Here is a 24,821-nt window from a genome sequence, read left to right on the forward strand (position 1 = left end):
TTATATCGAATTGCTGCTTATAACGAATTTTTTTGCCATCCCACGGACTTCATTATACAGTAGAACCCCGCTGTTACGTTCCTCACTGCTGCGTTTTCCCGGCTGTTTCGTCGCTTTCATCCGGTCCCGGCATAGCTTCTATAGGATCCAATGTATAAGGAACCCCACTGTTACGTAGTAGCTGTGAAAACATTCCCGCATGATGTGTCGCAACCCGATCCCGCCTGAGTTAAAGTAGGCAACGCGCTCCAACTGCCATTTTGGCTTTTGACGAGTTTTGACCGGGCTTGGCCGGGCTTGGCTATTGAACGGGCTGCGAGAAGCTGCACGCCAGTTTGAGAGGCCGCCACTAGGTGGCCATTCGTGAAAAATGCTCTCACTATTATCACTGTGATTACGGTCACCGCATGGTTTGTTGGGCGGGTCGACTCACGGAGGAAGGAAACTCAGGAGAGGCCTTGACGTCACTCTTCAGGAGAAGCCGGAAGTTGGCGTTGCTCCGCCTATCGGGCCAGCTATCCTCTCGTTTACATTTCTCGCGAAACCACGCAACGCTAGCAGTGCTGCGCGCAACCGGGCTGCTCGTACGCGCGCGCTCCGCAGGAATACTAAACAAACGTTAGCACGTTAGCATGATTACGCCAAAGAGGGCAAAATTTCCCGCGGATATTCATTCGTCCGTTGCCGTCTCCTGGCGCGGTGACGACGAGGAGCACGAGCCGCATGATGCCGGGGAGTTGCCAAATCCTAGCTTTGGAGAAGCTGTCGCTGCTCTGGACCTCCTCCGCAGGTACATACGTCGCACCTCACAGCGACGCTGACAGCAATGCGGCCTTCCAGTCTATTGAGAAACGTGTGGTGATTTCTAGCGAGCGAAAGAAACGGCAAGCCACCATTCTAGACTCTTGAAGTCCTATGCGCACTTTGTGGAAATAAATTGTCTAAAGTTGAAGCTGCACTTTTTTCATTCATTTTCGGAGCTTTCCTCACTGTTGCGTTTTCCCGGCTGTTACGTTTTTTTTCCTCGGTCTGGCGAAAAACGTATGAACGGGGTTCCACTGTAATGAGGGATGACTGTACCACAATTTATATTCGACTTTGCAACCAAATTAGCACATGGCTGTGCATTCGTGCATCAGTAACTGTATAATACAAAAGTAACATTTTTAAAAGATAGATCTTTCCAAAATTTTTTGGTATCTATTACCCGTGTCGCCCCCTTATAGGGCCCCTCATCAGGCCATATTGCAAATTTTGGTCATAACCTAGTAGTAGTTATGTGCCCTTTAAGGAGTGTTCTACCGCAACGCTTTTAAGATTAGTGCCTTAATAGCACAGATAGAAATATATGAAGTGGCGTAAACCCATGATTTCAGGAGATGAGTGCCACCGCCAATATACACTCTCTCCGCTTGCCCCTTTGTGCCTCTGGAAGCGACATTCCTTCACTGCATTGCCCCCATACAGGAGCCGGAGAATTTCTTGACGAATATGTCATGGGCGCCGCCTTCTTTCTTTCTCTCTCGCTCTCTCTCCCGCGCACGAACTGTTGCATTTGCATTTGTTTCGTTTCGTGCAGCGGGTGATTTTTCACACTCTGCATGAGAACTCCTCATTGGTGCCACAATCACGATCAATGAGGCAAGCATGAGAGGATGAAAGAGCATGATCACAACGTTGGAACATGGTAGCCAGTGACATAGTTTTGTTCTTTGCGCACGAAACTGCATGACGTAGGAACAAGCAGGCAAAACAGAAGTACATCTCTTGCTAAAATACGAAGTAAAAGAAAAACATGCTTGACATTCGGTCTGTATGTTTTATTTCTCTAAATAATAAAACAAATTCGTCTATTGAAGCAACAGAAAAAGAAAAATGGCAGTCATAAGTATCCTTTCGTAATTTGAATGTGAAAGCATTATGACTTCTGTAATGGGGTACGGGTATGTCCATGGTACATGATTTCATACATTGTCACATGTCCATCACAACTTTACCTTAATCCAGCTTGCTCTAATGTGTACAAGTCTTCAACCACCTTAATTCACTTTGCTCAACCTTAAGTAACCATACTCTAACTTGTTCTAACATTAAATTCACTTCACTCTAATACACCTTAATTTACATTAATTACCCATAACTATTGCCAATTAACATTGGTATACCATTTATTATCATCTGTATTACTAGTGCCGTCATGCTAAACATCACGGCCCCACCTTCTTTCTTTGTCTCTTGCTCTCTTGCACGCAATTTTGCGCTGCATTCGAGCGCGATACCCGTGTAGTCTTCCATGATCTCCACGAACAACATAATAGCGGCCACTGCCTTCCCCTCCTGATTCACTTTCCAATCTGCAAGCTGTTTGGATGCCAGTCACTCCTCTCGCTCGCCTTCATGTTAACTCCTCGCATCGTCACTGTCAGTTTCGACGTCGCTGCTCCACCAAAGCTGCCCTCTTCTGGCCTGCCTTCTCAAGCAGAATCTTCCACAGTCGCCAGCTGTACTTTTGATTGGGATGAAGCCAGATCAGGATCGAATTTCTTGTTCGCGATTGGTGTTTTGTGGAAGCTGGGCAAAGGAGCCAATTGTGGTCGAGAACTTTTATCCAGATTGGGCTCCATTTACTATCTTTTGTAATACTACTGGTGTAATACAAGACGCTGATGATGTCACTGATGATGATGATTTTTGGTACCATCGCTTGGTCACGCCGGATTTCCTGCCTCATGGGACATATAATGCTTTCGCATCAATAACTGATGTTCCCTTGAATAATTCTCGAAGTTGCATGTCACTATGCAAAATGGCCACATCACTCACAGCACTAACCACTTTTCCTACGGCTGCTGTCCCTGTCACAGATCTGAGGCCTTTCTTAAAAAACAAACTGCCAACACTGGCAACGCATGTGGGACACAGAGATAAATAACAAATTGCATGTGATAAAGCCACAGTTACGTTCTAGGTTCTTGGCCCTCCGCAACAAAATCACGGCAAATAGATGTCCTATTCTGTCGTCTCAGAATAGGACACACATTTGGGACCCATCATTTTCTACTCAATGGAAATGAACCTCCAACCTGTGGCAAATGTGGTGAGAGGCTGACCGTGCTTCATGTCCTCTTGGAGTGTTGGGAGGCCGAAGCTGAAAGAAATATTTTCCTCTGGCATACCGTTATTACATCCCTCTACACCCAGCAATGTTTCTTGGACTGGAACCGCTATTTAATACGAAAGCAGTCCTCAGTTTCTTAAATGATGTTATATTGCATGTTACAAGCCCATTAAATTCGTAGAGCATCCTTGTTCCAGAGGATGCCCCTGCGATAACTGTTTTGCATAGCACATGCCTCCAGGCCCTTGTGTTTCAAAGGCTCTAAGGAGGCAGCAGTGCTCTAGCAAATTTTAGAACCAGATATATTTTATACATCGTATAATTCTTTTCAAATGCATCCTAATCTTCATAGTACACGTCACATGTCATGGCCATAATCTTATTATACAGATTTTATGTAATTTAGAGCAACTATTTTAAGGCCCCTTTACAGCCACGTCACACCAATTTCATAGAGCTCATAACTACACTGCGAACCCATTACAAAAGCATGGCGCTCTTTGGCCATACATGGCCCTTGCGCCATTAAACACCAAACATTCATTCATTCATTCATCCACATGTCACTATGAGCAACATCGCAGCACTACCATATACATTGGCGCACTTGCGCAATATATGTTGACTCTCCGGCTGGGAGCGCAGTACCCGCGATGAGAAGGGCAAACGGTGTTTGGTTTGAAGTTTAAGCTCTTTCTGCGGCGCGTAGGAACCTTGTGAGAGGCCCTTTAAGTCTATGGGCCTGAAGGGGTGACCAAAACTAAAAGCTTGCAAGTAAATAATGAATTATTGTTAATTAGCAACTAATTACCAGGCATCACCCGTCACCCTGCAGCACGGAGTAAGACATTTAGGAGGTGAAACTCCTGTCAGCGCGAGTGAGCGCGGGCGACCAGGTAAGGTCACAATTGTTCTATGTGCCAACGGGGCCGTATACAGTGGCAGCGCCATGCGGCGCGTCGTAGAAGGCGTAGCGGAAAAAAAGATGCAGCGCCCGGGCAGGCGGCTCCGGCGCGCTCTCAACGGCGGTAATTTCTTTCCAGGCCGCCAGCATGATAACGGCTCCGCGGGCTTGTGACCTTTTCTAGTCGCCGCAAACAGCGGAGTTGCCACTCCTAAATGTTTCTTGCTCCGTGCCCTGCGGTCACCACCACTGATGGCACATCTCGGAAAAAATCAGCTTTTTTTAAAATACAGCTACCGTATTTACTCACATAATGATCGCACTCACGTAATGATCGCACCCCTGTATTTTGTTGTCAAAATTCACTTTTTTTTATTTCCCGTGCAATGATCACACCCCGAACTTGCTGCAGCGATATTTCGTGTGCCAAGTCTAGCTAATAATGATTGTGCTTACCATCTGTCGAATGCTATGCGAACGACTCTTCAAGACAAACCAAGCGGTCAGCACGCACCAAACATTCTTAAGCAGATGCCCCATTTCATTCCTTTCATCACTTTCCACACTTCCATGACCAAAAAAATAAAAGCTACAAACGAACTTGCCTTTATTATGTGTAGGCCACAACAACAAAAAAAGGCGCCTTTTGATTCTTCTCGTCTGCACTCGTGGGCACGCAACAAATCGTGAGCGGCAACGATAGCAGCCCCGTTTACACTTATACGTTATAAATGTACCCTATTCATATGCTGACACTTCTAACACAGCTAAGATATTCGCCCACCCTTAGCAGAAACTTGCCGTATTAGGATAGTAGTGAAAACAAATGCCGCAGTTTCTGCAGCATGCCCGCCATGCGTTCCTATGCGTTCTGGCAGCTAAGCGCGCCCATCTGTTTCTATCCCCTGAAAGTAGACATGGCCACGTTATTGCCGCAACCTTGCCGATATTAACAATATTGCTGCAGAACAGTATTTACGATGACAAAGAGGTGAGCAGGATGAAGACGACGATTAGAGGCTAACGCGGGCTGTTGGCTCTTGGCCAAGTGCGGCATATTTCATTGTAAATATATTTGTATATAGCTTTTCATCTGCGTCTTCCTACGTAACATATCTGGTAAAGGTGGACGTTCCCTGTACCTCGTCACAGAGCTTCGCAGTGGATGGTACGTCGAGCCTTTTTTCATGGCTCCCGGCGACGACGACTCGACTGCGCCGGCTCCGACACCTGCTGCCACTTCGACAACCTACATCGCTCTCCCCTCTCCCCGTGATCCTGGCGTATTCTCGGGCAAAGATGGGGAAGACGTTGAGGACTGGATCAGCCTATACGAACATGTCAGCCACAGTAACCGGCGGGACCCTACTATTATGCTCGCCAACGTAGTCTTTTTACCTCGGTGGCACACCTAGAGTTTGGTTTCGGACGCACGAAGATGAGCTCACCAGTTGGGATTCGCTTAAGCAAAATGTTCCCTCATGTAATGTCTCAACAGAGACCTTTGAGGAAATGAATAAATAAAAATCTCCAGGACTTGTTCGGCAACCCCTATGGTCGCCAACTTGCCGCGCAGAAGGCGCTTTCCGGCCGTGTGCAGACGTCAACAGAGCCCTACGTCATGTACATTCAGCACGTCTTGGCTCTGTGCCACAAAGTTGACACATACATGACTGAGTCGGACAAGGTTTCCCACATCCTCAAAGGCATTGCCGATGACGTTTTCAACTTGCTCGTTTTCAACAACATGGCGACGGTGGATGCAGTTATAAAAGAGTGCCACCGCCTGGAACTCGCTAAAAGCCGACGTATTGACCAGCAGTTTGCCCGTCTGCCCAACAACCCAGCGACATCTTGCTGTGCCAACGCTCCTCGTCCCAACAACACTGGCGATGTTACCAGAATCATCCGGTGTGAGATCGAGGCCGCCTGTCCGCCTGCCTTCGACTCCAACGCACCTGCAGTCACGGTTTTCCTGATCCAGGCGGTTGTCTGCCAGGAGTTCGCAAACATGGGTGTTCACACCATCTGCTCGGCCCATCGCCCTGATACCCACCCCTCTTCTTCGATTCCACCCCGTCCCGCATCTTCTTACCCACCACGTTTCCGCAACCTGTCGGAATGGCCCACTGCTGAAGAGAAGCCCATTTGTTTTCACTGCCATCGAATCGGGTACATTTCGCGTCCTTGTCGGAGTCGCTGGAGTTCCCCGAACCGGTCTACTGATACTGCCTACTCTCGCCCCCCAGGTGGCCCTTCTCGTCCCTATGCCGCCCGCTCTGATAATGCCGCCACAGATGCTCCTGCGCCAAACCACCCCTATTTTCGTTCGCCTTCGCCCTAACGACTACAATCTCGATCCCCCCAGCCTCGGCGCTCCTATTCGCCAACTCCCTTCGGACTCCGCTCCAAGCCGGGAAACTAGACGATGCAGCGCCTCGAGGTGACGCTGCATTGCTCTATATGCCGCCAAATCCTCAACTGACATTGCCCACTCATCTGAACCTTCTTGATGTGCAAGTCGATGGTGTTTTTGTATCTGCTCTTATAGACACTGGGGCGCATTTGTCGGTAATGAGGGCTGACCTTCGTAACCATCTGACGAAAATAATCACTCCCGCCACGACGCCTGTTGTCCGTGTCGCCAATGGCGGCACAGCCCCTGTAATTGGCATGTGTGCCGCCCGTGTCTCCTTCGCCAATCGCTCCACTATCGTGCTATTCACAGTCATCGCCCACTTTCCCCACGACATCATCCTCGGCTTAGACTTCCTCTCCGCACATTCTGCTCTCATCGATTGTTCTGCCATTACTCTCCGCCTTGACCTGCCATTTCTGGATCCCGCTTAACCACACCTCAGTTCCAGCGACTTCGTTCAATTGCCACCTTCGGCACTGACTTATGTAGACTTAGTGTCATCCCCACCAGCCCCGACGGTCACTACATCGCAGCTCCTATGCAAGACGTCCTCCTTACACACGTGATCGCAGTACCTCACACAATTTTATCTATTATGGCGAATTGCGTCTGCCTGCCAGTGGTCAATTTTAGCTCGACGACAAAAATGCTGCCACGCGGGATGTCTCTCGCCCAGCTTTTCTCATTCGAGGATCACTCAGTAGCATCTATTGCAGTAGACTACAATTCAGCCAATCCTCCTCTACCATCGCAGTCAGCAACTTGTACCATCGCCGACTTACCGAAAATGACTGCGCCCGACATGCCGTCCGAGCATGCTTGTGAGCTTTACTGCGTTCTGTTTTCCTAATACGATATTTTTTACTTTAACGATCGTCCTTTGGCCCAAACTACAGCTGTTAAACATCGCATTAATGTCGGCGATGCCCCTCCTATTCATCGCCGCACGTATCGAGTGTGACTGGCTGAGCGGCAAGTTATTCACGCCGAAGTTCGCAAAATGCTTGCCAAGAACGTTATTGAACCGTCATGTAGTCCATGGGCGTCACCTGTTGTACTGGTAAAAAGGAATGATGCATCATTGCACTTTTGTGTGGAATATTGGCACCCTAACAGGGTTACCAAAAAGGACGTGTATACGCCACCTCGGATTGATGACGCCCTTGACTGCCTCCACGGTGCTTGCTATTTCTCCTCTATTGACCTTCGCTCCGGCTACTGGCAGATTGCCGTAGACGATCTTGACCGCGAGCAGACTGCTTTTGTAACACCCGGAGGTCTTTATCAATTCAAAGTGATGCCGTTCAAAGTTCCTGTGCTACTTGGATGACATTATAGTATTCTCCCCAACATTTGCTACGCACCTCCAGTGCCTCTCAGCAGTCCTGGACGTTTTTCGTCGAGCCGGTCTGCAACTCAACGCATCGAAGTGCCAATTCGGCCGTCACCAGATTGCCGTCCTTGGACATCTCGTGGACCTGAATGGAGTGCAACCAGATCCGGATAAGATCCATGCTGTTACGCACTTCCCTGTTCCGAAGTGTGTCAAGGATGTGCGCAGCTTCATCGTCCTTTGTTCGTACTTCCGCCGTTTCGTGAAAAATTTCGCGCCCATAGCATGACCACTAACCGAGCTTTTGAAAAAAGACTCCCCTTTCCAGTGGGGCGATAACAAGGCCTCTACATTCTCGCATCTAATCGACCTTCTCACAATGCCTCCCGTTCTGGCTCATTTCGATCCTTCTGCACCAGCAAAGTCTGTACTGATGCCAGTGGTCACGACATTGGCGCAGCACTGTCACAACACCGGCACGGCTACGACAGTGTTATCGCTTACACCAGCAGGCTCCTCTCGCCCGCAGAGCGCAACTATTCCATCACTGAGCGTGAGTGTCTAGCCCTAGTTTGGGCGGCTGCAAAGTTCCGCCCATGCTTATATGGCCGACCCTTTTCCGTTGTGACAGACCATCATGCGCTTTGCTGGTTATGCTCACTGAAAGATCCTACAGGAAGACTTGGTCGCTGGACCTTACGCCTCCAAGAATATTCATACTCTGTCACCTACAAATCTGGCCGACTGCGCAAGAACGCTGACTGTTTGTCTCTCTACCCGGTAGACGAGCCTGACGGCGCCGACAGTAGTACCGCCAACGACATGTTCCCTGTCTGCCTTCGCTAACATCGCCGATGAGCAGTACCGAGACCTATTGCTGCAAGCACTCTTCGAACGTCTGCGCTCTATACCTACCGACGCATCCGCTCGCCAATATGTCCTCCAGGGCATCATTCTGTACCGAAGGAACTTCCTCCTTGACGGATCTGATCTTCTTGTCGTGCCAAATCTTGTCGATCTTCTCGATCTTCTTGTCGTGCCAGACATTGCTCTTTTAGATGCATGATGCACCCACTGCAGGACATCTTGGGGTAACCCACACGTACGACCGCGTCTGCCGCCGCTTCTATTGGCCTGGTCTCGCTTGCTCCGTCCGACGTTATGTTGCTGCCGGTCATCTCCAGCTGATAACCGTCCCTGTGGAACCATTCTTTCGTGTTGTCTTAGACCTCCTCGGCCCCTTTGCCACATCATCCTCTGGGAACAAATGGGTAGCCGTCGCAACAGATTACGCCACCCGATACGCTATCACCCGGGCTCTCCCTACCAGATGCGGCACTGACGTCGTGGACTTCTTCTTGCATGACATTATCTTGCTTCATGGCGCTGAGCGACAGCTGCTTACTGGCCGTGGTTATAACTTCCTCTCGAAAGTTATCGCCGACATTGTGCATTCCTGCTCCATTCAACACAAGCTGACTACCTCATACCATCCTCAAACCAATGGCCTGACAGAGCGGTTAAACCTCACTCTTACCGATATGCTGTCCAAGTACGTTTCCAAAGACCACCACGACTGGGACATTGCTCTTCCATTGCGTTCCTCACATTTGCATATAATTCTTCCCGACATGACACCGCTGGATTTTCTCCATTTTATCTACTGTACGATCGCGAACCGACATTGCCCCTTGACATGGTACTTCCTCCTCCGTGTCAATGTCAACAAACGAGTATGCGCGCGACGCCATCGCCATCGCCGACCATGCACGCCAGCTTGCCCGTACTCGACTGACGGCCTCGCAAACCACTCAGAAGCGTCAGTACAACGCCCGCCACCGTGACGTATAGTTTTCGCCTGGTGCACTCGTGCTCCTGTGGTCGCCCTCTCGTCACTGGGCCCTACTGCGTGCTGCGCTAGGTGACGCCTGTGACGTATGAAATTGCTCCGGTGCGTTCAACCTCATCCTCTACTCCAGCATCCAGTGACGTGCATGTCAGTAGGCTCAAGGCCTACTACACTGCTTCCGAGTCCGGCGTTTAGTCGCTCCGGGACGGCGCTTTTGCCACCGGGGGTAGTGCTACGGAACAGTATTTACGATGACAAAGGCGAGCAAAATGAAGACGACGACAATTAGAGGCTAGCGCGGGCTGTTGCTTCTTGGCCCAGTGCGGCATATTTCATTGTAAATATACTTGTATATAGCTTTTCATCTGCGTCTTTTTATGTAACAATATTATTCATTAGTGATACGGAAGAAACTGTTTTAATGCACGTAATGTGCTCAGGACAAGAAGAAAGAAACGGGTTAGGCGCGTTTGGCTTGCTTTTCTGGCCGCCATTTTGGTTTCGGTGTCCCGCATACATACAGCGACAGCCGCCTATTTGTTGACCTGTTGTCATCCCTCAGCAAATGCAAGATGAAAAAAAATTTTTTTTTGCGTGAAATTTAATTTGCGTAATGATTGTACTCCTGAATTTGCATCGATCCTTTTCAACAAAAAAGTGCGACCATTATGCGAGTTAATACGGTATTTTTAAATATTACTTAGTCTTTGTACAAACACCCCGTATAAGTACACACACCTCTACCACTTGACCTGCTTCCCACATTTCACACACATACACTTTCTTCCACTTTAACACTCCTAATGCTAACATCTTAAAATTTGAAATCTCAGCGGAAGCAGTTTTAAAGTTGACAACAAGAAAAACGTCGTCGTCGGGCGGCATGCTAAGTGAGGCCTCCCTACATGCCAAATGTGTTCCCATGTAGTGGTCAGCTGCATCACAACGTTCATAGGGCATGGGAGATGTTTAGGATGCTCACTTTTCTCTCTCTTACTTTTTTTTTTAAACATATGAGTGCTGGAAAAGCCACCATTGAGCAGTGCAGCAAAGCCAAGTGTTCTTTAACCTTAAAAAAATTTTTTAATGTGTGTTTTTGAAATAAGTATGTTGTTGTGAACCCATTTCTGACATACCATATTTACTCTAATATGGGCAGGTCTCGATTCTAAGCCGACCCCTAAAAGTCAGATGGCAGAAGAAAAAAAAGAATATGGAAAAAGAAACTTGAATGTAGGCCGAACAAAGAAAGCGAGGACAGCGGTCACAAAATGAAAATAGCATTTATTGAATATGAAAAAGCCGAGCTCATTCTACGTCGTCATTGCTGCTGTGGTCCGGTAAATACCATCCTTGTTGCGGTGTACGCAGAAAGCACCTCTCTGTTATTCCCCCAAATCGCTTCCCCATCGTCTGGGAGCAGGCTAGAGGCACTTTACTCAAACAGACCTCTCCACCTTTCTGCCATTGAAATTTCTCTCTTGGATAAATACATGCAACTTGTGAAATATTTTGAAAAGGCGATTTGCTAAGCACCCTACTTTCATGTCTCTTGAATATTTCATAAATGTTCTGAATTTGGGATAATTTTCCATTTTTTGTAATGTTGCATTAATATTTACAAAAAATAAGTTTGTGAAAAGGTTGAGTATGCCGCTCTTCGAACTTTCCATTGGAAGACTTCTAATGTTACAAGGATGTAAGAGGAGTACCGTATTTACTCGCATAATGATCACACTTTTGGTGATCATTAAGAAATTGATGCAAATTCAGCGGTGCGATCATTACGCTGGTTAAATTTCCCGCGAAAATATATACATATTTTTTTTCATCCCGCGTTTTCCAGCAGTCAGCAAGCAGGCGGCTGCCAAATATGGTGGCCGGCGAAGCAAGTCAAACGCGCTGAACGCTATTTTTGTTCTTCTCGTGAGTACATTACGCGCATTCAAACAGTTTCTTCCGTATCAGTTATGAATAATATCGTTAATATCTGCAAGTTTGTGACAATAGCATAGCCATGTTTACGTTAAGGGGACAGAAACAGAGATGGGCACGCACGCGTAGTTGCCAGTGGCATAGAAACAGATGCCGGGCATGCTGTGGAAACTGAGGCATTTGTCCTCACTACTATCCTAATACAGCACGTTTCCGCTAAGGGTGGACGAATATCTTAGCTGTGTTACAAGCGTCGGCGTATGAATAGGGTACACTTCTAATGTGTCAGTGTAAACGTGGCCAACATAGTTGCCGCTCGTGATTTGTTGTCTGCCCACAAATGCAGACGAGAAGAATCGAAAGGCGCCTTTTTTGTTGTTGACCACAACCATTATAAAGCCTACACAATAATAAAGGCAAGTTCGTTTGTAGCTTTTATTTTTTTGGGCATGGAACCAGTAGCGAGCATGCATGAAGGTCCATGCATGAAGTCTCCAAGTGCATCCACAGGCTGTGTGTGCACTGCATAACACTCGCGAAATAATGCTTTATGTGGGTTGAACATCAACTGCTTTCCTATAAATTCACAAGTTTGCAGGTATGCATTGAATATTTCTGGTGCGACGAGATTTATTGTTGTTCAGAACGTTGTGGAACGCTAGGTATATCAAGGCACTGCAAGGGCTGTCTGTACCATGGGGCTCGCTCGCGATCACGGCACAGTCCTTCGTCTTCCTCATCAGTCGTTACAAACACAGGGGGGCGTCTAGCCATCCTGGTGAATCAGGGCGCAGAGATGATAAAAGGATCGTAATACGGTTTCAAACGGTTCATGTGTACTGTCTTTCGCCTACGACGACGCAGGTCTGGGGACACTGTAGCCGTGTTTACATGAATTCGACAGTGTCACATCGCATCGCATTTTTAGCGCATCACATTCATGTAAAGAGGAGTAATGCGCTAGGAAGGCGTATTGCATTAATGCGCCAGCCGAGGGTAGATTTACGGATGCGAGTCGATTCTCGCGAAGCATCTAAACGGAGGATTGTCACATTAGGAATTATGGGAAGGAATTAGCCACCAACATGGCGGCAGTCCTGGCTGCCCACTTCGAATTGAATTTGCTGTTGCTTTTGTAAAATGCACTTTGTTCGCAGCAAATGATTGTGTAAACGGTTTTCGCTTAGTCTGAGGCCGCTTCGACGAGAGTATTATGGATAACCTTGTGGTGTTTTCGAGATCACTTCTCGTTTCGAACGAGTTGAAGCCTAACAAAAGAAACATTCGGGATTTCAGCGCTACCTATCGCTTGAGTCGGGAAATAGCCGCATCGACGGCATATGGCCTCTCAGATCTGAAGATCTCACTGCCCAACTAAAACTGCAAAAAACGTGCACTGCTTGGCATACGCTACACTATAGCATATAGTGTACACTATCTGTCTATTTCTGTCTAAAACTATCTATTTCTCAGCACTCAGCCACCAACGTGCACTCGGCCCACTACTGGAAACCAGTTACACCGGAAGTCTGCTGCTTTTCCCTTATACGACACCATGTGATGCTACGTTCTCGTGAGAGTAAATCCGCTACGTGTAAGCGGCATCGCATCGCCTTTCCCAAATGCGCTTGGACATGTGATGCGCCACTGTCGCATTCATGTGAACAGGGCTTGTGAGCGGCTCGACGATGTAGTTGACCAGTGAAGTGGCTTCGATGATACGGTATGGACCGTGATAATGCGCCATGAGTTTGGAAGAAAGGCCAGGAATGTGGGCTGGTATCCAAAGCCACACAAGCGAACCAGGAGCAAAGTTGTGCGGTGGTTGATGGGTACGGTCATGTCTTGTCTTTTGACGTTCTTGAGTCTCGCTAGTCAGGGCACGTGCCAGCTGACGGTATTCTTCAGCATATTTGGCGACTTCAGAAAACGGAGTATACTCTGTAGCATCAGGTTGGTACGGCAGTATGGATTCCAAAGGGCATCAAGGCTCACGGGCTTGCACAAGGAAAAAGGGGGAAAATCTGAAACGGCGCAGAGCCTGTCTGGGTCCGGGAGGACGCCGTCTTTTGAGATAACGTGACTCTAGATGGTTAGTTTGCTTGCAGCAAAACGGCACTTCTTGAGGTTAAGCTGTAGGCCGGCAGATGCGAGACAGGGCAGAATGTCATGCAGGCGAGCGAGGTGTGTCGGAAAATCGGTTGAGGAGACGATGATGTCATCGACAGGTCTTCCATTTGTGGCCACGAAGGATGGTGTCGATCATACGCTCAAAAGTAGCAGGCACGTTGCACAACCCGATGGACATTACGTTAAACTCGTAGAGGGCATTGGGTGTAATGAATGTGGTTTTCGGACGGTCAGGTTCATCCATTGGAACTTGCCAGTACCTGGAGCGTAGATCCAAGGAACTGAAATATTCTGTGCCTTGTAAACAGTCTAAAGCGTCATCGATCCGAGGCAGTGGATAAACGTCTTTTCTCGTTATCTTGTTTACGTGTCTGTAGTCGACACAAAAGCGAATGGAGCCATCTTTTTTTCTTACCAATACGACAGGTGAAGACCAAGGACTTTGAGAGTGACAGATGACTCTACGTTTGAGCATGTCGTCTACTTGCTCTGTGATGATTTGGCGCTCTTTGGCAGAGACGCGATACGGCTCTATAGCAAGGGGGAGTGGGAATCGGTGTCGATGGTGTGAGAAACACTGGTGGCACGGCCCAATGACGTGCCGCCGGTGTCGATGGCGTTGTCAAAGCTCGCTGAAGGTGATGAGTCTGAGACCGAAGCCATGGCGTCAACGTAACAGATGGACTCGGTAAGAACATCGAGATCGTCAACGTAATCGACCTCCTGGAAGTATCCTACGGTCTCTCCATGCAGTAGGCTAATGGGGTACTGGTAGTAGTTGGTGACCAGCATCATGGTTGACCCAGATGTTATGGCGAGTACGGCAAACGGAAGAACAATGCCCTTGCGTTGAGCAAACACATCGGACAGCGTGAACACTATAGTGGCATTAGATGCGGCACCAGACAACAGGACAACAGCCATCGACGACTCGGGGTATGGTTGTGTCGGCATCAACAGTGAGTTATCGGCAAAGTGATGAAAGCTGGTCAGCAGTGATTCACATTCGGCTTAAAGCGACACTTCTGCATGCGAACAGTCAATGACAGCATGATGACGTGACGGGAAACCAACCAAGGATGAAGGTGTGAGAGCACGATGGTAGCACGAAACACTCGATAATGTACAGAACGTCGTAGATGACGACAATGGCCGTGCATACAGCTGAAGGGGGAATTTGCTGCGCGCTGGCAGTGGCGAGCACCAGGCCAGAGGGAGCTGTAGTCAAAGGTTCTCGTGAATGACGGAAACGGCTGCTCCAGTATCGACTAGTGCCACTGCAGGTACTCCCTCTACAAAAACGGTAATAACATATTGCGGCGAATATTGAGGTCTTGAGAACGTCGATGTATTTGAAGTTCTTGCCTCAGGAACTGCACCGGTCAGTTTCCCTCTTCAGTGGGAGCTCGACGACGCAGGGACGCAGTTTCTGACCGGCAATCACTGTCAAGACAACGCGGTGAAAATGGAGGCATGCAGCATATTGTGGTGCATAGCTGGGCGTGTCAAAGGTGGTGTGCATAGTTTGGGCGCGGTGGCGACAGCAGCGCCACATGGCCAGCAATCCCGCAGGCGAAGGAGATAGGCCTGTTGTCTTGAGTGCGCCATGTCTCGGTAGGATGAAAAAACTGGTGACGGTCGGGCAACTGGAAATGAAGGTGGGTGCATGGGCAATGAAAATAAAACTGTCGGCGCAGGTGGCCGTGCAACCACGGTTGCAGAACTGAGCGGCAGCGATGTGATTGATAATCTGTTGGAGACCAGTTCACTGGTGAAAAAATAATTGGGATGTGTCCGCATTAAAAAGGCTGTCTCAGATGAATACCTGCATTGCGACCACTCTGCAAAGGAAGTCGCTGGGTCTTATTGCTGCGAGCACCAATGAGTCTCAAGATAATGCGAATTGCAGCTTCCACACTGCTTTTCTACAAAATAGAAACAGGATTCGCCAATTCATTCTTTAAATAAAGGCATATTGACGTTTAGTAAGCATATATTGTTTCTTTTTTTTTCATACCTTCAATAATTAGACATACGGTTAATGCAGACATTTGTTTCAGTCCCTTTAAAAAATTTGCCGCTCCTGGTAGTGCACTGCTCTTCAGGAGTCTTCTATACATGGCCTTCCCATAGCGCTGTCACAACCCAAATCATTTGCTATGCGGTTTCTTCTTTTACGCACGAAGGTGTAGTTATGTCACTCTCTACTCTGTATGCTACAGTTAATCTGCCATTGCTGCGACAGCTTGTGCAGCAGTAGTCTTTACCCGGAAACATGTGGGGTGCGCTACGTGTTTGTGATGACCCTAATATGGGATAAAGGTTCGTGCACTCAAAAGGTTATGACGTTTCTCTTAGGCGGAGCCTCCGAGAACCCAATTGAGGACAAAGCCGTTGGTTTGAACCCACACACCAACTTTTAATGAAACAAAAAAAAGCTTAGAATAAGTAGAAGAAAATAGAAAACATAAAAGAAACACTCAAATAGACATAATCGCAGAAAGAAACACACATGGGGCTTGCATGCGGTTAACGAGTACGCGAGTCCGGGCTTGCCACGAGGGCTGGGACGCGTAAAAGTCTCGACGCGGCGACAGGCTGGTGAAAGGAGTGGCGCCGGTCTCACCATAGGTCGCGGTGCAAGCTGACCGACCGGGCAACAGGAGCGCGCCAGCTCTGGCTAGGCGAGGTAAAGCGGGCGGCTTGGTGGCAGGAGTAGACGGCGGCGGCGTTCTGGCCGGGCAGCTGGATGTAGAGCTCGGGCCCGTAGCCCGACTGCTCTTGTCTCGCCCACGGGCGCAGGAGCTCGAACGCCGTGCTCGGGCAGCAGGCGGCACGGCAGACGGGGTCGGCGTTCTGGCCGGGCAGCTGGCGTAGAACTCGGGCCCGAAGCCCGACTGTTCTCGTCTCGCCCACGGGCGCAGAAGCTCACCGGCCTTGAGGAGCTGGCGGCCCGCTCAGGTAGACGGGCGACGCACAGGAACAGGTTGGCAGGAGGCCCCGGTCGGGTGAAGTCCTGGTGGCTCGGGTCCGGAACCCGACGGCCCGTCTTCAACGCCCGCTCCGGTGGTTGACCTCCTCCTGCCGTCGCTTCCTGGGACTCTCCTGGCGTCTCCCTTGCGTCTCCTTGCATGTCCTCTCTTTCTGCCAGCGCACCACGCTTTTTCTTCTGGTTTGGCCGATTTGGCATTCTCGGATTGGCTGTCTTACACCCGGTGGTCTTTTCTAATTGGTTCCTTTTCTTCTTTTTGTTGTTTTTCATGCACCGCGCGTTATCGTGCCGGCCGCTCTTCGGCGTCGTTTTCCTTCTTCCACCTCGGCGCGCGTGCACTCAGCGTCGTCTGCTCCTGCCCATCCCGATCACCGCACCATGTCGCGCACCACACATCACAGTGTTTCACATTGCATGTAGGCGCAGCAGCGCCTTATCGTCAATTACCGTAAAAACCCGCGTATAATATGAACCCACATATAGTACGAGGCGAAATGGAAAAAAAAAAAAAGTTTTATCTGCGTATAATACGAGTTAGGTAAACTTGAGGAAAAAATTTACTTAAATTGCACTCCGCACTTCAATCACTGTCTTCCTCAGCTGCGCTCTCTTCAGATAGTTCCGTGTCAGGCATACCTTTCCTGAGGTACTCATCCTCTGTGCCACCAAGTATGTTCGAGATGCCGTACTTCTTGAATACAGGACCCACAAGGTTCAGAAACATCGAACTTGTGGCCCACTGCACAGTCCTTTGTTTCCTTGGCGTAAAGGATGGCAGAACTCTCTGCTGTGAACGAGTGCCGAATGATTAGTGGGCCTGGAGCACTCATGATGACTGAGGAAACAAGGAAGTAGCATGTAGCCGACAGTCAAGTCGAACACGTCAAACCAATGCCTTTGGTCAAACTAAGAGCATAGAGAAAGGGAAAGAGGAACACGTGAGCGGTGTCTGCTCTTCCATGAATTATCGATCCTCCTCGCAAGCTCCGCCGCGAATGGAATAGCGGTGCTTCCATTAACTATCGACACACCCCCATGAGTGTTGTGTGCACTGTAAAACTCTAAAAAATGTTGAAAAACCCTTCCGCAAAGCGAACAAACACGCGGGATAACGAAAAGCTACGGGTAGGGCCATAGAGCAAACATAAAACTGTAAGAACTTTGTAGCTCCCGTTGGTCTCGATTTTTTGGCGGTGCCATGTTTTTGGTTCGATTGCAAATCGACCTCCCCCCCCCCCCCCCCCCCGCACACACACACACTTCAGATTTTCAAATTCTAAATGTTAGGTCGACTTGCAATCGTGTAAATATGGTATATGGTGCTATGTATCTGCCTTTTGAACATCGCTATTGGAAAAGATAAATAAAATTTCAGCATACTAGAAGTTACAGCTTGAGTAATGCCATGAAAACCTGCGTATAATACGAACCCACGTATAGTACAAAGTGAAATTTTTCAGATGCAAAATGGGAAAAAAACGTTTTATCCGCGTATAATACGAGTTAGGAACACTCTAGGAAAACATTTATTTAAGTTGCACTCCGCACCTCAATTGCTGCCTTCCTCAGCTGCGCTCTCTCCGGATAGTTCCTTGTCAGACATATCTTCCCAGAGGTACTCATCCTCTGTGCCACCGAGTGTGTTCAAGATGCCGCACTTCTTGAATGCGCGACGCACAAGGTCTTTTGGTATGCTGGCCCACGAGTCCACAATTTACTTGCATAGCGCAGCTAGCGAAGCCCGCTTCAGCCGCCCGGTCGGCGTCACTGCAGGCTCACCTGAGCGCATCCAATCTGCGTAACACTGCTTGACAGCATCCTTGAACGGCTTGTTCACGCAAACCTCTAAAGGCTGCAGCTGAGACGTCATCCCACCCGGGATGACGACGAGTTCAGTGCTGGATTCACGCAACAGCCTCTTCACTGAGTCGGCCAAATGGCAACGAAATGCGTCCAGCATGAGGATGGATGGGAACGACAACAGTTCGCCGGGCCGCCTACACCAGACGGACTTTATCCAGTCATGCACAAGATTCTTGTTCATCCAGCCTTTCTCATGGCATCTCACAACCACGTTTTTTGGCAGCTCCTCATCTTTAGGCACTGTCTTCGACTTGAAGACGACATAGGGCGGGAGCTTGAATCCGTCTGCCGTTCACAACAACATGTTGGTAACTCGCGTTTTCTCGTTACTAGTGGACCGGACATAAATTTGTTTAGAGCCCTTTTCGTGCACAGTGAGGGGCGATGGCACGTCCAGATAAACCGGCGTTTGGTCAGCATTGCCGATTTGCCCTAGCTGGAAGTCCTTGGACTTGCGCAGCGAAATAATGTAGCGCTGGAAAGCCACAAGCAGCTCTTCGAACGATTCGGGCAGCTTTTGTGAACTCGAAGTTCGGCACATGTAGCGAAAAATCTTGTGCTTGCTCGCTTTGAAGGCGGAGCGCGGTAGCCGTTTTTCTCTTGCAAGCTCCTTAGCTTTTGCCTGCATAAGCTCCACGCTCACAGCTAGATGTGCGGCTTGCTGTTGGCGTACGAGCTCAGTCTGGGCGAGTTCGATTTCCGGGAATGTCCCACTCTTCGGGCTGCAAAAGCTTGTTTGCGTTTTGATGCACGCGAAGAGGGCTTCCTTCTGTCTACGCCTTCTGCGAATGCTTGCCTCGTTGATGCCGAGCTGCCTCTCCGCTGCACTGTTGCCGATGTCCGGTGCGGCTAAAATAACCTTTCTCTTGAAAGCAGCTGAGTACTGTTTTCGTGGTCTGGACATCGTGGTCCTTCAATGCGGAATTAGAAAGACGCACTTCGCGAAGTGTGGTTTGCACATGTGCTGCCAAGGTGCGCACTCAACAATAAAGAAACTATGTTGTAGCCACACAGCAATAAACGAAAACTTCTAGCCCAAATTTCTGCATTAAATTTTCATTTAGATCCGCTTTTAGTACGAGGCGAAAATTGTGGACGTTCATAGTAGGAAAAAAAGCTCGTATTATACACAGGTTTTTACAGTATGTAGTTTGGATGCTTGTTTTGAGCTTGTCCTTTATTGAAATGTATGCTATTCGGTATGTTGTATAAATGATTTTAAAGAATGTATGCATCGTTTGTTTCACTTTGCTGAGTGCCTTACGAGGGTATGAGCCATATCATGTGGTGGTATGAGCCATAGATGATGATAGTTTTCTGTCGGCGTTATGCCATGAAGAAATCCTGGGATCCTTGCCATAGACATCTTCACTGTAAAAAATTCCTACTTTTAAAAGCTTAATGTCTATGTATCACTTTCTGACATACTTGTACTGCAATGATCGCGCCAAGTCAAGTTCACATCACTTTTACCTATGTTTCACATTGTTTCATTTCTGCGTGTTATGGGTTCACATTATGCAAGAATGATAAAAATTCCTCAGTATCGTTTAAATGCCAGCTATTGCTATCTGTACTAATCCACATTGTAGTGACAGGAAAGAATTAAACATTGCCAAATGTGTGAATTAAAGAAATTTACCTCTGCTTTGACGGCAAACAATAAAACGCTTCCCAGAATCAAAAAGTTATACATATTTGCATTGAATAATTTGTGTTGAGTGATCGTGTGCCCAGGAAGACGATCAACACTCAAAGCACAACAGTACTGGCGAGTACAGTTGTCAAATTTGAGTGAGCAGACGAAGTCCGTTTCTCATGTATCATGGTGCATACAGTAAAAAACAGTCACCAACCAAAAGTAAGACAATGTACGTAGGACAATATTGTGGGCTGGATGAGTTGTAGTGTGTGTGTACGTGTGCGTGTATGTGTTGTGCGTAAAATTACTGCACAAGTCTTTTGATGAAAAGGTGTTTATGATAACAACTGGTTGATGCCAAATTGATATGCGTACTCAACATTAGTGTTTTTGACGTTGTGCATTTTATTTTATTAGACCCACTGCCATCCACCGCATCTCCAGGCGAGAGTACTGAGGCATCAACGCCTGTTCCAAGTGAGCTGTGCACTATTCCAGTGGCAGCTTCACTACCCTCTCCAGGAACAACACCTAATGCACTAGACCTGTCGCTGAAAGGAGTTCTTGAAGAAACTGAGGCTGTTGCAGCCTTGGCTGCTACAGCTAATGGGCATTCTGAAGAAGTATGTGAACTGTCTGAGCCACCTCAGCGCAAGTTGTCTCAGAGAAGCACAGCCAGCTCATCAAGTCAGGAGGTTGCTGACATCATGGCACCTGCAGAGAGGCTTGCTAATGGTATATGCTTGTCTCATCGCCTATGTTCAAAGGAGAAAATGGTGACGAGACGACTTTTCTACTGTGAGCTTCAAATTTATTAGTTATGGAATACCAACTAGCATATATGAACTTGCTAAAGGGGGCAGTCTGGTCCTAGACCAAAAATTCTGAAAACCTTTGTTCTGAAATCATGGTGCTGAAAACTTGTAACTGCTGTATGTAATTTTATGTGCTTATTTTAGAGGTAAGGCTTAAAATTATATTTCTCTTTTGGTTCTTACTTTCTGAAAACTTCCTTTACCTAATTTTGCAGAAAAGTTTGTGGATAAGTTGGTCTGATTTTGCTAAACAGGGCATCAGTGGCTTCTACATGATTCAGGAAATGCAATAAGACCAACCTTATGGCTCTGTGTTCCCTGGAACTAGAACAACAGTGTTGCTGTCGCAGTGGAAACAATGTCTCTAGGTATTCCAGCCGAGAACTCGTGGCATGAAGTTTGGTGAGTGAAATGTGTGTGGCATGGGACAGAGAAAGTGGCATCAACTCTGGTATCCAGCGTCACTCAACCATAGCTCAAACTGGTGGGCTGTTTTCATAATTCAAAGCGTGATTTGTGCGTTTCACGGCACTCAGCCACCAACGTGCCCCAAGTGAAAGCAGGGAGAGCACAACGTCAAGGGAAATATCCTTGCAAAAGCATCATGCCTGATGTCGTGCTGCCTTTTCGTTTCCTTCATGGCTCCACTTCACGCAATAACTTGTTTTGTAGCCATCGTGTGATGGCTATGGTGATAAAGCTGACTTTAAATGAAGGGTTTGCAAAAGCCGTAAATGCGGTTTTGTATACAATTGCAGTGTGCCGAAACTCTTTGCACCAATTTCATTGGAGAAAAAATTATGAGTGAGTTCGAAATGAAATACAGTCGCCGACTGTTTATTCGGACCTCACGGGTACTGCGGAAATGTCAGAAAAAGCAGATAAAGAAAAAAAAAAAGAAATCCTGCACTTATTCGGGTTCGGCAGTAGGCTTGAAGAAATTGTGAATGCACCGTCGCACGCTGTTCCGTGTACGCGCAATCAGGCTAAAAGCACAGTCACTGCTTTTACACGCTCCGCATCCAACGGCAGCGTAGCACATGGTGCGTCATCTTCCGACTCGGGAGTCATCGTCCGGCGATGCAGCAGAAGCCTGATGAACCATCTCGCCGTCGTCGAGTTCTGCGCTTTTCAGTACAGCAGTATCAACACCTGTGAAACTGTGAAATGAGATGGTGTCCGTAATCGCAATGCAACCACTGTGCAGGTCTCGGCAGAACATTTTCGGCGTCAGTAGGGAGCACATTGGAAGGCGACAAATCCTAGGCCTCTGGGCACCCGCTTGCTGGCATTCCCCAGCGCAGTCTGCGCAGGCACTGTTGCCGCCATTAGACATTTGACGCGATGTTTCCGTATGCGGCGTTGGATCGCCGGAACCTTGACACACCACACAAAGCAAACACCACCGTGCCGACACCAGTCGCACAAAAGAAAAGCATGGCCCACTTGCAGCGTTGTGCACGAAGAAACAAATCAGCTGCTGGATTGTCTTGACATGGCTTACTAAGCTGAGACCGGAATTGCTGTAGCTACGAACCTGGCAGAAACGATGATGATGATCGGGGATTTGCAGTAGTGCCATTTCGTGGGGCAGCAAGGAGGCTCTGTTCAAAACAAAACTGGCATTCAGCAAGTCAAACCGTGCACCGGTCAGAGTCGGTGCATGGTTCTCTCGATCGAGTTGGCTTAAGGAGTGTCCGAAAAATCAGACGAGAGGTTGCAAGATGTCCGAACTTTCGGCAGTTATACATTATGGTCTATGGGGAGAATGGCAGTGCCGTGAAGCAGACCGAATAATCGAGCATGCCCGAATTTTCGGAGTCCTAAAAATCAGGCGGCGACTAGTATGCTCAGCTGCCTGCTGCTGAGCACGAGGTCGCGGGATTGAATCCCGGCCACAGCAGCCGCATTTCGATGGGGGTGAAATGCGAAAACACCCGTGTACTTGGATTTAGGTGCACGTTAAAGAACCCCAGGTGGTCGAAATTTCTGGAGTCCTCCACTACGGCGTGCCTCATTATCAGAAAGTGGTTTTGGCACGTAAAACCCCATAATTTTCATGTTCAGCTGCCATTTTCGAAAATCTTCCTAGACATTTTTACTGGTAGATGGCATTCGAAGTATTCACTCTCTTTTACTGCTATCAAGACAAATGCTGCAGCCGTTGGGGTCGAGATTGGAGTCACTGTTTGAGTCAGCATGTTTGTGCTGACTAGTCAGGTTCAAATTGTCTCATTCAAATTTGGTACACGAGCTAGTCACTTATGAAGTGTTGCATAACATCATGCTCATACCACAGTTCCTAATATAGCATGAGGTTAACATTCGGGCTGGAAATTGCAGGAAGGTAGTTCTATCCTAATATGTGTATTGACTGTATTATAGCTGAGTTTACATATATAATGTTTTCTGTATATTTTTCTTCCGCTTGGTATGTAACTTGGAACTTGGTAAGTTCCAAAAATCTTAAGTATGCAGATTTTTTGTGTGGGTACCTGCAAATGGCATCTTCATTTGAAAGGATCATAGAATATCAGGTATATATTTGTTACGTATTGCATTTGTTTATATCATGCAGCTGTAGACAGTTCAGATGAGGATGATGACGAGGAAGAGGAGGAGGAGGAGGAGTTGGAGCCAGGCCTGGAGTATGATTCCGCAGCTGAAGACTTACACCATGCTGCACCCGAGCCTTCAGCAAGTGATCCTTCCACCTTGGCTGCATCCACCTGCGAGAGCCAGGAGGGCAGAGATAATGGTGCATGGCCCCAACCCCTGGACAATGCTAAAGCGTCTTCTACAGCAACCACAGTGTAGGTGGTCGTTCTCTTGATTACTGGTGGTAAGATTAGATTTTGCAGATGCATGCTTCATGCCTGTGTGCACTGGCAGCCAAGTAGTTTTTATTCATCGCGTGATGTTGGCATGGCACAGCTTCTGATGCAAGAAGCATTTCTGGCATTTAATGGTTGGTCCTGAGAGCGCAGTTTTATGTGGTGTTCACACTGGTCACACTCCTGAATGAAGTGAATGCAAAACCAAGCATATTCAGAGCCACCAGGGTAGCCCAGAGGCTATGGCTTTGCGCTACTGAGCTCCAGGTCATGGGTTCAATCCCTGCTGCGGCGGCAGCATTTCGATGGGTGTCAAATGCAAAAAGGCTGGTGCACTTAGATTTGGCCTTATGTTATAGTCGGCTGCCAAAACTTTCCACTTTATTCCGTGTGCCTAGCCACGGCTTTGGTTCTGGAACATGGTGTAGAGCAACAGGCACCTAGTAGCGCTACCATCATCAGGCACTGAGATGGCAGCAGAAAACCAAAACTATGAACACCGGTGCCCATCTTACCGAAACATTTGCTGAGGTTTGCATACTTCATTTCATGCTAATGACAATGTTGACCATTCTCAGCTCCATCTCATTAACCTGAATTAGCTGTAAGTTACTAGAGGATATAATACACAAGCATATTACAGTCGACTCCCGATAATTCGAAGCCGCTTAATTGGAATTTTCAGTTAATTAGAAGTGAAGTGCTGGTCCCGTCAGTTTTGCATGTAATCCTATAGAAGAAATCGCTCGATAATTTGAAGTCCTCATCCAGTAATATTGTTTAATTGGAAGTTCATTTTCAGCTGGGATCCTCGAGGTGACCGTCATTCTTTGGTAGAATGTGCAATTTTTCAAGTGTTGCAACAGTTCCGTGCTCCGCGTTGGTGTCATCGCCACCGCAGCCGCCTGCAACGCCATCCTTCTTGGAGCGGCGCGATTATTCATTGCTACGGCTGCCGTGGCCTCCGCGATCAACTCCGGCGGGAGG

General features: G+C 48.0%; 1 protein-coding gene across 7 annotated transcripts in view; it reads left to right on the forward strand.

Moving 5' to 3' along the window:
• Positions 1–24,821, forward strand: part of Ge-1 (Enhancer of mRNA-decapping protein 4 homolog Ge-1) — a 233,969-nt gene that overhangs the window by 157,451 nt on the left and 51,697 nt on the right. For 5 of the 7 annotated variants that reach the window (XM_075701139.1, XM_075701157.1, XM_075701106.1 and 2 more), the window contains 2 exons: positions 20,603–20,983; positions 23,579–23,813. In XM_075701139.1, coding sequence (XP_075557254.1) covers positions 20,603–20,983; positions 23,579–23,813 — 616 coding nt within the window. The remainder of the gene's footprint in view (positions 1–20,602; positions 20,984–23,578; positions 23,814–24,821) is intronic. The other 2 variants (XM_075701122.1, XM_075701148.1) reach the window with 2 other exon arrangements.

The sequence above is a fragment of the Dermacentor variabilis genome, chromosome 1, assembly GCF_050947875.1.
Source record: "Dermacentor variabilis isolate Ectoservices chromosome 1, ASM5094787v1, whole genome shotgun sequence".
Taxonomy (NCBI): Eukaryota; Metazoa; Arthropoda; class Arachnida; order Ixodida; family Ixodidae; genus Dermacentor; species Dermacentor variabilis.